Source organism: Aspergillus campestris, assembly GCF_002847485.1.
Source record: "Aspergillus campestris IBT 28561 chromosome Unknown P168scaffold_10, whole genome shotgun sequence".
Taxonomy (NCBI): domain Eukaryota; kingdom Fungi; phylum Ascomycota; class Eurotiomycetes; order Eurotiales; family Aspergillaceae; genus Aspergillus; species Aspergillus campestris.
Window position 1 is genome coordinate 309,860 of NW_020194345.1, and position 12,418 is coordinate 322,277.

Consider the following 12,418-nt stretch of genomic DNA (forward strand, 5'->3'; position numbering starts at 1 on the left):
ATGTCCAGCAACCCCCACGATTTCGGTGACCCTAATCGACAGGGACAGTATCCGCTGCCTCAGTGGAACGCTAGTCAACCTGAGGATACCGCTCCTGCTCATTATCCACCGCCCTCTCAGTACCCTGTACGTCAGATGATGATTTCTTTGTCTTTCCCCTCCCCACACGCTCTGTCTATCAGATACCTTCTTGGGCTTCCCCGTCTACTTCACCCGCGGGCTCTCCCCTCGGCCTCCTCTTGTCATCGCGTCTTGTGGGAGACCTCATTGCGCTCCGTCAGATTCCTTTCTTGCTAACACAATGCTTTCGCTCCAGTATCCTCCTGCCTCATATCCTCCTCCGCCGTCAGATCATCCTTACGCTCCACCCTCGTCGCAATACCCGCCGACCTCGAACATGGCCGCGATACACCCGCCAGATCCTTATCGCCTTCCGCCGCCCCCCGGTGCCTATCGTGGCCCAGACGTATACGCCCAGGGTCCACCGCCACAAGTTGTCTACCAAGCTGCCGCTCCGCGGCAGCGGACCGCGATTGCTTGCCGTTACTGTCGCCGACGCAAGGTGAGTTCGTTGGATTGGACGGTTTCGCCTGATATGACATTGGATGGTGGTTGTTGACACCGGTGTTTGCGATTTGATAGATTCGGTGTTCCGGTTTCGAACATTCCCAGGATGGACGTTGCAGCAATTGCATCCGCTTTAACCAAGAGTGCATGTTCACTCCCGTCTCGTCGCAAGCGCAGGCGTTCGTTCCGGCCCATGCCGCCTACCCACACCTGAGGACCGCCCAGAACTCTGGTCGTCCCAACGCGCAGGGTGTTGTGCTGTATGGTGCCCACGGGCAACCCCTGCCTCCACAACAACAGCCCCAGCCGTCGCCGGATACGACCCTCCCCCCGCCGCAAGGACTGTACCAGCACCCATATGGTGGCGCTGCACCTCTTGGGTCTGTCCCGCCAGACCAAGTAAGTGTCCTGTTGTCGATTCCGTTGAAGGGCTGGGAGGTATCGGTACTAACAGTGTGCACCAGCGATCGGGTGGTCGCCGCGGTTCCGGCTCTGGATTCGAATATCCTGACCCTACCAACCTCGCCCCAGTAACACCAGCCACATCAGCCTCGGGATATCAAACCCATCCTGCCCCCAGCCCGTATTACCCTCCTCCCCACGATCGCCGCCCTTCGCCCCAATCGGCCTACCCCTACGATAGCCGCCATTCCTCTTCCCCCCACAGCTCGCCGTACCCTGCAGTACAACCAACCGCGATGACGCCTCCCCCTACATCCACTCCCACTGGATCGTCGCGCGGCGGACTGAATGTTCGCGACATGCTCAACCCCGGCGACGGCCAAGGTCGCTCGAGTACGGATAGCGACATGCTCAACGCCCTGAACCGACGAGGCTTGAATCAATAATTTTCGCGAAAACAATATGACATGACTGGGGAAGAGAACGGCGCGGTTTAATGTGAGAAATGGGATTTTTGAAGATATACGACGGACGTGGCACGAATCGGTGGGAGGATATGCAGGAACCACCTCCAATTTCGCGAGTCGACGGGGAACACACGATGCCTGCTGGCCGCATTGCGCGCTGTGCTTTACAACGGCTACGGGACAGATCCGAGTGACGCGGTGGGAAAGACGGAAGCAAAGAAAGATTTCAACAAACAGAGAGAAACCTCAAGCAATATTTCATCGAAGTGATGGTGAATATGGGATGTTTCGTCGAGCTTGTCTGGTGCTCTTTTGGCCACTCACAGTCGCGACGATATTTGCAAGGCCGAATTCCCGATCTGTTTACGTCTGCGGAAGCATGAGACGAAGGACTATGACACTGCCAATCTATATTACGACCATGGAAACGACAACCAAGCGATACGAGCTACATGATTTGGACCTGGATACCGTCCTCACTGACTACGATCATGGTTACCGGCACCATCTCTGCCAATTCGGCGGCACGTGGTGGGACGACTGTCAGTGCGCGGCAGGCGATAACTTGCAACGACTTCCTCAAATCTATTTCCTTTGCCGAATGACACATCACGACATTATAAACTATCCGGGGCAACCCGTTAATTGAAATTTCTCTTTCCTTCTTTTTGTGTTGCTGTCTTTTGCGCCGTCAACTGGATCTCCTGGTCTTTTGCACCGCCGAATTCCGATCCTTCTTGCAATGCGACGGGCTGCGCGATATCGATATCCGACAATGCGTATCGAAAATTTGAGCCCTAATTTTTCACGGCGCCACGCAAGACCTGTTCCGAGATTTTTGTGAACTGAAGGCAGAATGTTTATACAAACGCCTTTGTGAAGACCCGAAGGCAAGGGCGCACCAGCTGGGGTCTTTTATGGCGCTGTACGATGAGAAGCGCCTTGGTGGCTTTAATTTCGGGGTCGACAGCGCGAAGTTAGGTGGAAATCTGCTATGTTTTCTCCCGGTTCGTTTCCTACATCCGTCTACGAGCTTTCTTTTTTCTCTTCTGTTCGGCGGTGGTTTGATCGTTTCCAATGTTCCAATACATCTCGGGTGGCTATCTGCTTTGCGTTCACGTTCACGTTCGACGTTTTCGTCTTTTGCCTTGTTTATTTTCCCCCTGTTAACTGGTGAGGCATTCTTATCTATTACCATCATCGCGAAAAGGAGGTTCTATGACTATTATCGCGAAAAGGAGGTCTTTTCTAGTTGATTTTATCTTCACGTGTTTCTTTCTTTTTTTTTTTTTACTGGGAGGCTGTCTGATCAAATTTTTTGTTTTTTCCCCCTCATGAATGGTGCAAGTTCCATCGTTTTGGCTTTGACTAATATTGCACTGTCTATGCATATTACTGATCCTCTCGGTCTGCCTATTGGATTATGGTATGACGAGTTGAGAATTATTTGAACTGATCTGAGATCCGTAAGATAATTTCATTAGGCATCGATTTGTAAGGCGCATACACTGGGTAGATAGCCGGTGCGATGTATGTCTTGTGTATTATCATATCGTTATGTTTACGCTGTGAGAGATACCCTAGGTGTGTACCTCAGTATCGAGCACGTATACTAGGTTTCTACTTAGACAAAGTAGGTATCTTGTCAATATTGGTGCGCATAAATGAAAATAAAACAGAGACAAAGAGACCAACGTAGTACGTACGTATGCGGTGACAAATCCATAACCTACAACAGCCCTAACCAAAGGAGCCTTCCTTCAACATTCGTCACCACCCGCCATCAAGTTGAGTAGATAGATGGATAGATCGATCGAATACCTGATGGTGATTCACACCAACTGTGACTGAAAGATTGTAGAAAGAGGACTTGCGGTCCTTTCAACTGGGATTTAGGGATTCATTTGTCGAGTGGAATGGGATGGAATGGATATCATGGGCGATTATGGATGGGCTGAATGAGGTTGTGACTAGGTATGGTACTTACTCTAGGCTGGAGCTTGGGGTGGGAGGGGGCTAGGTGGATGGACGAGTGAACAATGTGTGTTGAATGGAATAGCATAGGGTGAACTGGACTGGATGTGAAGGGGTTGCAAGGGTGCAACATTGATGGTTTGTTGATGGGTGCTATGCGTAGGTGGTTCTGGGGATCGATATCAAATGAAGAGGGAGGGGAATGGGGGTAAAAGTTACAGAAGTCAAATCAGGCCAAACAAGAAAATTGGAAGGAGAGAGATTGAAGTGATATTGAATATTATTTGTTTGAAGTCATGTAGTAGGTCACTGGTTACTATTAGTGGTATTTAGTGTTAGTGCCAGTGCCGTGTGTAGAATAAGAAAGGAAAGTGGTGAGGACATACCAAGACAGGGAGAGGGAAAGGAAAGGGAAGGGAAGGAAGAAAGTGACAAGGGGTGAAGAGGGAAAAACAGCAATACACAACCACAATAGTAGCCAGAGAGAAATCAACCAGTATGACAAGAAAGAAGAGAAAGTAATACACCATCCCAGAAGTAGTCTGAGAAAGAAACGATAGACAATAGACAATAAAGAACGTAGGAGACAAGAAGATACACGCTGATCAGAAAGTTCAAAGGAGATAGACGATGAAGTATCAAACATAATGAGAATAAATTCAAGAATCCGGGAAAGCATCGATAACATGCGCCATCTTCTTCGCCCTCGCAGGATCCTCAACCAGCATCCCCCGCTGCTGCATCACCACGCAGATAGTATCAACGACCTTATGGAACGACGACGCCGCGCCGTGTTCCTGCTTGAAGCGGATAACGCTCAGATTCGCCTCACGGCCGTGCTCCAGCACCGTGCAGAACTCCGCTGAGAACTCGACGGGGCGGAGGCGGGGGACTGATACATTGTCAGTTAGTCGCTACTCTACTTCTGTGTTGTAGAAGAAGAGGGTAGGGAATGTCTTACAGTTCACTTCTCCCACTTTGGCATAGATAACGCTATTGACCTTGTCGAGGAGCACATATTCGAGTCCATACTGCTTCCAATCCCGGAGAATCTTGTACACGTCTTTGCGGCCCTTCATCTTCGACGTGTTGAGGGCTACGACCCGCGTGGCGGGCTTGAACTGGAAGAGGCGCGCGAAGACGTTCTGGTTTTTGCTTTGCGGATGCGGTAGGCGTGGGAGGGGCTTCTCGGTGTTTTTGGTGTCTGTGGAGGAGGCCCTGTCTGTTGGGGGCGTAGCTGTCTGTTCGGAGTCTGTTGGCTCGGGGTCTAGGGTGATGGTTAGCGTTGTGTGATACAATTAGGGATTGGGATGGATGTGTCTTACCAATTGGAAACTCCTGGGGAGGACTCTTGTTGAGCCGCCGTTTCATCAACCGCTTCAGGAGACTGGGTTTGCGTTTCTTGCTGGTCTCCTCGTCGTTCGACGGCTTTTCTGACTGGGTTGATGGATCGTCCGCGGTGGGCTCGACCTGGCGGACGACGACCGTTGCCGTACTTGGTTGCAGGGTTTTGACTGCGACTGATGTGTTGCTGTCGGTCTCGGTAGAGCCCTGGGCCCAGTTGCGCAGCCAGGACCACTTTTTGTACCCAGAGTGTCGGACATCGCCCTGTCGCGGAATCTCATCGTTCTGATGATTAGGGCCCAGGTCGGCAAGGTTGCCGTTGCCGCCCTGCTGGGGAACGGCAGGTGGAGGTAGACTAGGGGGATGGTCGCTAGAAGTGTTCGGAAGTAAGGGCGTCTCTGCTTCACTGTGATAAGTGTCGCGCTTTTTGCGAATATTGAGAGGCTTGATATCCCCGATGGACAGGAACGAGCTTTGCGGGACCATCCGCACGGTCTTCTTATTCCTCCGGGTAGGGGTGGGGATACTTGGTTGTTTGCGAACGGTCGACTCAGAGGCCGTTCGCTGTTCGACTTCCCTAGCGCTGGGAGTGGCATGTCTCGGATCGGCGTTGGGGTTCATCTCTTCAGAGATTATGGGAAGACAGTTGGTGTCGGATGGCGGGTTGGCAAACGGATCGGTCACCACGGGCGTCTTGTCATCAGTGGTGTCGGGCCTCTGCCGCTGTCTGAGTTTGTCCTGCTCTATCAAACGATCCAGGTGAGCGATCACGGGTACCAAGTAGTCAGGGATATCCTCGCAACCATCCTGGGTGGCGTGTTCGATTAGTCTGCGGCGAGTGTCTTCCAGTTCCGCTGCCCTGTATGACATGTTTGCCGGCGTAGGGCTAGCATACTGTCGTTTAGCTGAATTTGGGGCAATATGTCGCTGGGAGTCTTCTGGTGTGGGCATACCCACCGAGGTTGCAGGAGTCTCTGAGTCCATGCATGTGCTCGTGGTGCAGTTCGTTGACAGGGATCCGCCGTTGAAGGCTTCCTCGCAGATCTGACTGAGCTCGTGAGACACATTGCGGGTGTCATCCCGCCACATCGCGTTCTGGTCGCGAGATCTCTTGGGTTGATGGCAAGGTTTAACTGTGACCCCTGCGCCTCGTACCACTGTCGGCTGGGCTGGCAACAGGGGGCTGCTGAACCGGTCCGAGAATGGGTCGAGGTCAACATCAGATCTGAGACTCGACTCGCTTGTTTGACGCTTGATATCAGCTGGCAGGGGTGGTGGAGTATCTTTCACCCGCGCACTGGCTGATCCCTGGGACCGGTTACGGACGTGGCGGAAGGACACATTCCGCTTGTAGGCGGCCGAGCGAGACGTGTGAGAGGTGTTGAGGCGCCGACGAGAGCTACACTGCGATGTCTTCGACTGGAACGACTTTACGGAGTTGACCTTCGCCCTCTGGTTTTTCACTACCGAGAATGGTGAGCTCGGGGGGTTCTCCTCTTCCTCTTCGGGGTGCTCTTCGACGGTGTTCGGCGGTTGGACACCGTCCAGTGACTGGTGCTTCTTGCGGATCCCAGAAGGCTTCCTGTGGATAGTGACCTGGGCAACCTTGGGTACCTCGGGATTCTCCGCAGTGATTCGGTATCGCGGAGACCGGAACGGGTCGTAGCTTTCAACAGTCGCAGACGACTTCAGTTCCCGGGGAGTAGAGCCCGGCCTCCTGTTGTTTCCTTTGACTTGCAACTCAGCTCGGCCTCGGGAAGCGCTTGGCGGCCTACTGGGAGTTCGTCTAGAGCCACGATGAGTGCCACGCGAGATGTGATGATAGTCACTAGCCGAATGCTCAAGGGGCTGACCCTGGTAGTTTTCTAGCTGCTCGTTTCGAAACCGGACTAAAGCGTTGTAGAACATGCGTTCGTATGATGGCCTGTTGCAAAAAACGTCAATTCACGCCCAGGGGGCAGATAGTGGGTTAACTTACTCGCTACTAGTGAGCCTTTCAATCAATGCGTCAGGATGAGCGTCGTGCCAGAGAGTCTGAAGGTTTCTCAGAATGTCGATATCAACATCGTGCGGACTCTTGACGAGTGAACCACATTCACTTGTTGACAAGGGAGGAGCAGGACCGATGTAATGGTTGGCCATTGCCTGATGAAGCTTCTCGTACTTCTTCAGCAGCGGGTGACTCCACATCTCCTGCATACTAATGCGGTCTTCTGGTTTTTTCTGTAGAATGCGCTGGATGAGATCCGCGGCTTCATGGCTGAGCTCTGGCGGGATCATGTAGACGCCCTTCTTCACCAGGCGCAGTGTCGAGCCTAGGTCGCGGCCATCAAAGGGGAGATAACCGGTCAGGAGAGCATACAGAATGATTCCACAGCTCCAGATGTCGGCCTGGTCACCGCGGTACTTGCGGCCGTAGATGATCTCAGGTGCTGCATAATGTGGGCTTCCACACGACGTGTTCAACCAATGCCCGGCCGGTTGAAGGGCTGCCATACCGAAGTCCGCCAATTTTACATTGTGCCACGCATCCAACAGGATATTCTCAGGCTTCAGATCACGATGGCAGATGTTGAACCGATGACAGTAGCCGAGCCCGGCAATGATTTGTCTGAAGAGTCGGACGGCCTCCTCCTCTGCGAGTGGCCCGTTGTTGGACACGTAGTCGAACAGCTCTCCGCCCTCGACGTATTCCAGAACAAGATACCTGGTACACAATTAGAAGCTTGAATCAAAGTATGCATCTCTGTGGCTTACAGCTCTCCTCGGTTCTCCCACACATCATACAAGCTGATCACATTCGGATGTTCAATCAACTTCATGATCACCACCTCCCGTTCAATCCCCGACGGCATTGGACGCGCACCGAGTCCATTAAACTGGTACACATTCCGGTCCATCGCAGCAATACTCTCACTCTGGGCTATGGCGGCAGATTTCTTCGAGACGATCTTGACCGCAGCCGTCTGCCCCGTCATCGCATGTTTAGCCAATCTCACCCGACCAGTCGCTCCCCTCCCAAGGGTCTTGCCCAGCTGCCATGGCCCAACATGAGTCTTTCTCTTCCCCTTGTTCGAGACGATGGACGCCGCCGACATGGTCGAGTTCCTGTTTGATCCAAACCGCGAGTCGGTCCCTGACGAACGACAGTTGTATTCCACGTTCCCTTTCGCCGACAGCGGGCTGGTGACTATCGACATCGGCTCGGGGGAAGTCATCAGCGCCTCGTCTGTGCAGTACCCCTGCTCTGTGGCTGGCGTCATCTGGTGGTTGACTCTCTCCGTAGCATCGATAAGAGGTGTGCGCATCGTATAAGGGCTAGATCCAACCCGTTTCTTGTCCATTGCCAGCCAATCCACGCTAGCTCAACAGGAGTATCTCAGATCACCACATATGGTCAGACAACCCTACCAATGCTCGTCTTGATGATGGTTTGTGAAATACGGTGTCCAACAAGCTGATCAACCTGTAAGCGTCCCAAGTAGACCAAGATATCACAACGTGTATTGCAAGATCGAAAGCAGATTCAAGCGAGCAGCCAAGGTCGAATTAATCTTCTGTTGTATCACTACCCAAACCAGCAACAAGCCAGCATCAACCAATTCACAGAAGAACGTCGACAATCACTGACTGACTGGTAAACAAAAACGACTCATCAACTAACAACAGCAAGAATCAAAGGAAGAATCAATCAAGAGCAGAGATGAGAGAAACGATGGAAGCAGAGGAACCAATCCCCTCCCAAGCATTCCCTAATCCGCATAGTCAACAAACACCGTGGAATAACAGAGCCGGCTCAAAATCCAGTCTGAGGCATGCCATGGTGAGGTCGAAGAGTGTGAGGAATGAGCAGGTTGAGCTGTTTATTTTGCGCTGGATTCCTCTGATCTCCCCGGGAATCACGCTTTGGAATGTTCCTCGGCCGAGCAGAACCTTGTCTGTCTTACTTCTTTCTTCCACTGGGGATTGGGAATGAAAGAGTGAAGTGAAGAAGTGGTTTTGAGTCTTGTTTTTGGTACCTATTGACCCTTCGTTTTGTTTTACAAGTTGCTGAGATATCTATCACTGGGAAACTGATATACAATCAACTCAAGGGACAGTACAGTCTGACAGCATTACTCCTACTTGCCCCATGCCTCACGAGTGACAAATACCCAGAAACAATGACTCTGTCAGAAGGGGGCACGACAAGGTGGTCCGATGGGCCACCCTTTCGGCAGACTGAGTTTGGCCATACATGCCCCCCTTGTCTCAGTTGACGAAGGGGGAGGCGACCAACTATCGTATTACTGAGGACATCGCCAATCGTCGCATTTTTCTTCTCATTTCTTGGCCCTTCCGGGGGTGAAAATATACAGCTGGGATGGGCCCAGGCACCGGCAACACATTCCAGGGTATAGATAAGAATGACTCGTGTGTTTTGGTTTTGCCATTTCTGTTTGGCTTATTTGTTTGGTTCTTCTGCACTGATTGAAGCTTAGGATCAAGAAATTTTAGGTATCCTCACAGATGGCCCATACTTGATCGAACACCCACAGCGTCAGCCCAGGTGTACCTGCATAGCATGTCTAGGCTGCATGCTAGCCAAGGCAACAACGTGCAAGACCATCTTTAACCACGATAACCTCGCTTCCAAAGAAGCACACACTACACTCTCTGCACGTAGCCGCAACCCTTGTACCCCCTCACCAATGCTCCTCCCCAATCCCCACATCCTCAACATCAACCCCATCAACAAACCACCTCCCCTCCCCATCCCCATCCACCCCAATTAGCACATCATTCCCACTCATCATCCTCTTCCGCATCTTCCCCGTCTGCCTCTCAAACGTCCAGTCCTCAAGCCCATAACACCTCTTCCACCGCATTCCATCCTCGGCATCTTGATACTCATACCAGAACTGCACCGCGATGCGGTCATCGTTGAAGGAGAACAGCTCCTTGCGAAGTCTGTAGCTGCGCTCGCGCTTCCATTTAGCTGTTAGGAAGGCGGTGATCTCGTCTGTTCCGGCGAGGAATGAGGTGCGGTTGCGCCAGATGCTGGTGGGTGTGTAGGCTTGTGCGATACGACAGGGGTCTCTGGGAGGGAGTAATGTGGTTAGTTTTGACGAGGGCGGTTGTCTGTGCAGACAGGGGTGGTAAGATCTTAGTGTGTAATGAGAAGAACAAGGGAGAAGGACGAGTGGTGTGGGGCTTGGAACCCAGGGACAGTATTCTACACGAGGTAGTAGCATTACGCTGGGGAGGGTAGGCAAGGGGTAGTTCAAATATGTATGCTGCAGCCAGCTCATACGTATCCCCTTGAGAGAAATAGCTTTCTCTTGGAAGACCATTTGATTGTTCGTTGAAGACTATCACTGTCTTGAGCTGGTGATAGCAAGACGTAGAAAGGATACTCAACACTAATGTTGGTACTCACTGTGTATTCCATAGATCCTGGGCGGCTTTCACCTTCTTCTTAGCCGTTTCTTCCGTAAAGGGCGGTTTGATATCAGCCATATTGGTAGCTGCAGATCAGTCGATTTGTTTCCTTATTTAACCTAACGTAGGTAATTTGTAGATGAGGGGTAACCGTCGGTCATCATCGGTGTCGTTCTACATGGATGACTGTCACGTGATTGACCAATCAATAGAATCTATGGCCGCTTGTAGCACTTGTAATACTCCTGGTATATGCATCAAGAGATTATAAGATAGTTCTTCTGTTCTAGCTTGTCTCAATATAGACAAATTAAACCGTGACTGGCCATCGGTTCATCACTCACGCTGTGGCAGTAACTAGAGATATATATCCGATAGGGCAAACCACGGCGGAGAAACACATAGAGTTATAGTCTGTTACTAACCACCCACAGTAAGTCATCGCATCATTGTGGATGATTCGCCTGATCGATGTTGTATCTAGTATTGGTACATCCAATAAAAGTTCAGATGAACGAATTTGATGCAATGGAAATATTGAATAAGTCGAGTGTGTCACTAATGGTTGGTATATATGGTAGCTGCTGGACTTATATACTACTAGCGAGACAGAGATAGACAAAGGCAATAAGCATAGATCCTCGAGAATTACTGCCTAATTCCTGGATTTAATATGACTTGAATAGAATCGATTATGTTATAGGCTAAATGCCATCGTGCCCATACTCGCATCCAATCCAACCCCCCCGACTTACAATGCGTTCATGTTTCGGTAACATCCCGTCCGAAGTACGCCTTCCGCTCCTACCTATTTGAAAACCAAGCACTAATCGAACAGACATAGATTCTATACCAAATATTATCCCATCTTCCTCTCGCCCCCCTCATCCGCCTATGTCGCGCTTCATCATGTCTCGCCGCCGTGGTCCAAGATTACGTCCAACACAGCATCCTCTGCCACCATGCGCCCAAATCGCCCTATAAACTGCAGCTCACCGTCTCCGAGCCGGCCCTCATGACCAAACACGATGACCTGGAGCTGACATATGCCGGCTGCCTGCCCCAAACAGATCCCCTAGGGAGGGGGGCGGAGAAACGGGCCGAGCTGCGATCAGATTACAGTCGGTTTAAGGTGTGCAGCTCCCGGGGAATGGACAGCGGAAATAGTCTAGACTGGCCGACGAACGGGTTCAGCACTGTTATATGCCTCGACGAGCTGGACTCGTTGTATCAGTTCCACACCAACATGTACTACCAGAAGCGCGGGCCTCGCAGCGGTTTTTTCACGGGTGGTAAGGAAGATCTGAAGACTGTGCGGTTATGGAGGAACTGGTTGGGTAGTGAGGAAGAAGAAGATGTGGAGCAGAGCCCGCGAGAGAAGGATCAGATTATCTGGACGGGATGCGCGCCCGATGCGATCGGGTTCACGGTCTCGGTGCAGCGACATACTCCGTCTGGGGAGGATGAAGACGCACTGCAGCTTTCTTCGGTTGGAGGGTCCAGAGAGGCGTGCGAATTCTACAAGGTGAGGATTGGGGAGGTGCTGGTTCGGAATTCCTACCTGTTGGCTTTGCGGGAGAATTTGGTCAATTGATTTCTTTTGGGGTGAGAGGCGTGGTGATTGCTTTCCCTTGCATTATGAGTCAGTCTAGCATTTCCTGCCGGGGTTCCTTTTCGATCTTGTCAATATGATACATACCCCGACTAGGCTGAAAGCCCATGCACGGCCGCAATGTAGAAATCCACGTGATACCATGCGTTGTAGAACACGATGTTGAATAAGAGATTACCTAAGTTAGTGTATTGTTTACAAAGTCCATCGATGACGACTTGGTCTGGCCGGGGCGGCTTGCTAATAGTGCGCCATAAGCCAAGCAATATCGGGCAATCTCGAAGAAGCCGATTGACTCAGCCGACCAATCTTTGTCATCCATCTTATCAGATCCTATTTTCACAAGGAGACGTGAATAAGAAGAACCGGCGACTGATATGGTGGCACTCGAGTCCGATGGCAAATGGAGAACCAAAGTTGGGATCGGGTTGAATCATGCAATTGGTTTACCCAACCAACGGGTGAAGGGGAACCTTTGGACAATTCATGGTAAATGCTCGGTTTTTGGGGATGAGTATGCATGGAAGACACGTGCGTGGCAGTATTGCCGCCACGTATGACTGAGGGAATCAATGCATCAATGCCCGGTCAAGAATTATGGGATTTGGTCGGTTATCGGAGTTCCCATCAC

General features: G+C 51.4%; 5 protein-coding genes across 5 annotated transcripts; 3 read left to right on the forward strand and 2 right to left on the reverse strand.

Annotated features, from left to right (window-relative positions):
* Positions 1–1,415, forward strand: P168DRAFT_283709 (Zn(II)2Cys6 transcription factor domain-containing protein; the record flags this gene model as incomplete). Its single annotated transcript, XM_024836076.1, has 4 exons — positions 1–126; positions 317–562; positions 643–966; positions 1,032–1,415. The coding sequence occupies 4 exons, from the start codon at positions 1–3 to the stop codon at positions 1,413–1,415; spliced, it is 1,080 nt and encodes a 359-aa protein (XP_024690528.1).
* Positions 1,416–1,567: 152 nt separating this feature from the next.
* P168DRAFT_38279 (uncharacterized protein) lies at positions 1,568–2,163 on the forward strand. The gene has a single exon (XM_024841911.1). The coding sequence runs from the start codon at positions 1,720–1,722 to the stop codon at positions 2,083–2,085; it is 366 nt and encodes a 121-aa protein (XP_024690529.1). The 5' UTR covers positions 1,568–1,719; the 3' UTR covers positions 2,086–2,163.
* A 1,533-nt stretch (positions 2,164–3,696) lies between these two features.
* On the reverse strand, positions 3,697–8,098 carry P168DRAFT_272714 (serine/threonine-protein kinase; the record flags this gene model as incomplete). Its single annotated transcript, XM_024835330.1, has 5 exons — positions 3,697–4,302; positions 4,372–4,677; positions 4,736–6,678; positions 6,733–7,461; positions 7,512–8,098. The coding sequence occupies 5 exons, from the start codon at positions 8,096–8,098 to the stop codon at positions 4,070–4,072; spliced, it is 3,798 nt and encodes a 1,265-aa protein (XP_024690530.1). The 3' UTR covers positions 3,697–4,069.
* A 1,066-nt stretch (positions 8,099–9,164) lies between these two features.
* Positions 9,165–10,300, reverse strand: P168DRAFT_38313 (nuclear transport factor 2 family protein). The gene is made up of 2 exons (XM_024841912.1): positions 10,174–10,300; positions 9,165–9,833 (listed from the first exon to the last, which is right to left on the reverse strand). The coding sequence occupies exons 1-2, from the start codon at positions 10,251–10,253 to the stop codon at positions 9,440–9,442; spliced, it is 474 nt and encodes a 157-aa protein (XP_024690531.1). The 5' UTR covers positions 10,254–10,300; the 3' UTR covers positions 9,165–9,439.
* A 598-nt stretch (positions 10,301–10,898) lies between these two features.
* On the forward strand, positions 10,899–12,202 carry P168DRAFT_292081 (uncharacterized protein). Its single transcript, XM_024837523.1, has one exon. It carries the CDS (start codon positions 11,191–11,193, stop codon positions 11,767–11,769), a length of 579 nt encoding a protein of 192 aa, XP_024690532.1. The 5' UTR covers positions 10,899–11,190; the 3' UTR covers positions 11,770–12,202.
* Positions 12,203–12,418: the final 216 nt, after the last annotated feature.

Coding starts and splice junctions, on each gene's coding strand:
- P168DRAFT_38313 (XM_024841912.1), bottom strand. CDS start 10,253: ATGGCTGATATCAAACCGCCCTTTACGGAAGAAACGGCTAAGAAGAAG. Junction 9,834..10,173: donor CAGGATCTATGGAATACACA/GTGAGTACCAAC, acceptor ACTCCCTCCCAG/AGACCCCTGTCGTATCGCAC.
- P168DRAFT_38279 (XM_024841911.1), top strand. CDS start 1,720: ATGTTTCGTCGAGCTTGTCTGGTGCTCTTTTGGCCACTCACAGTCGCG.
- P168DRAFT_292081 (XM_024837523.1), top strand. CDS start 11,191: ATGACCAAACACGATGACCTGGAGCTGACATATGCCGGCTGCCTGCCC.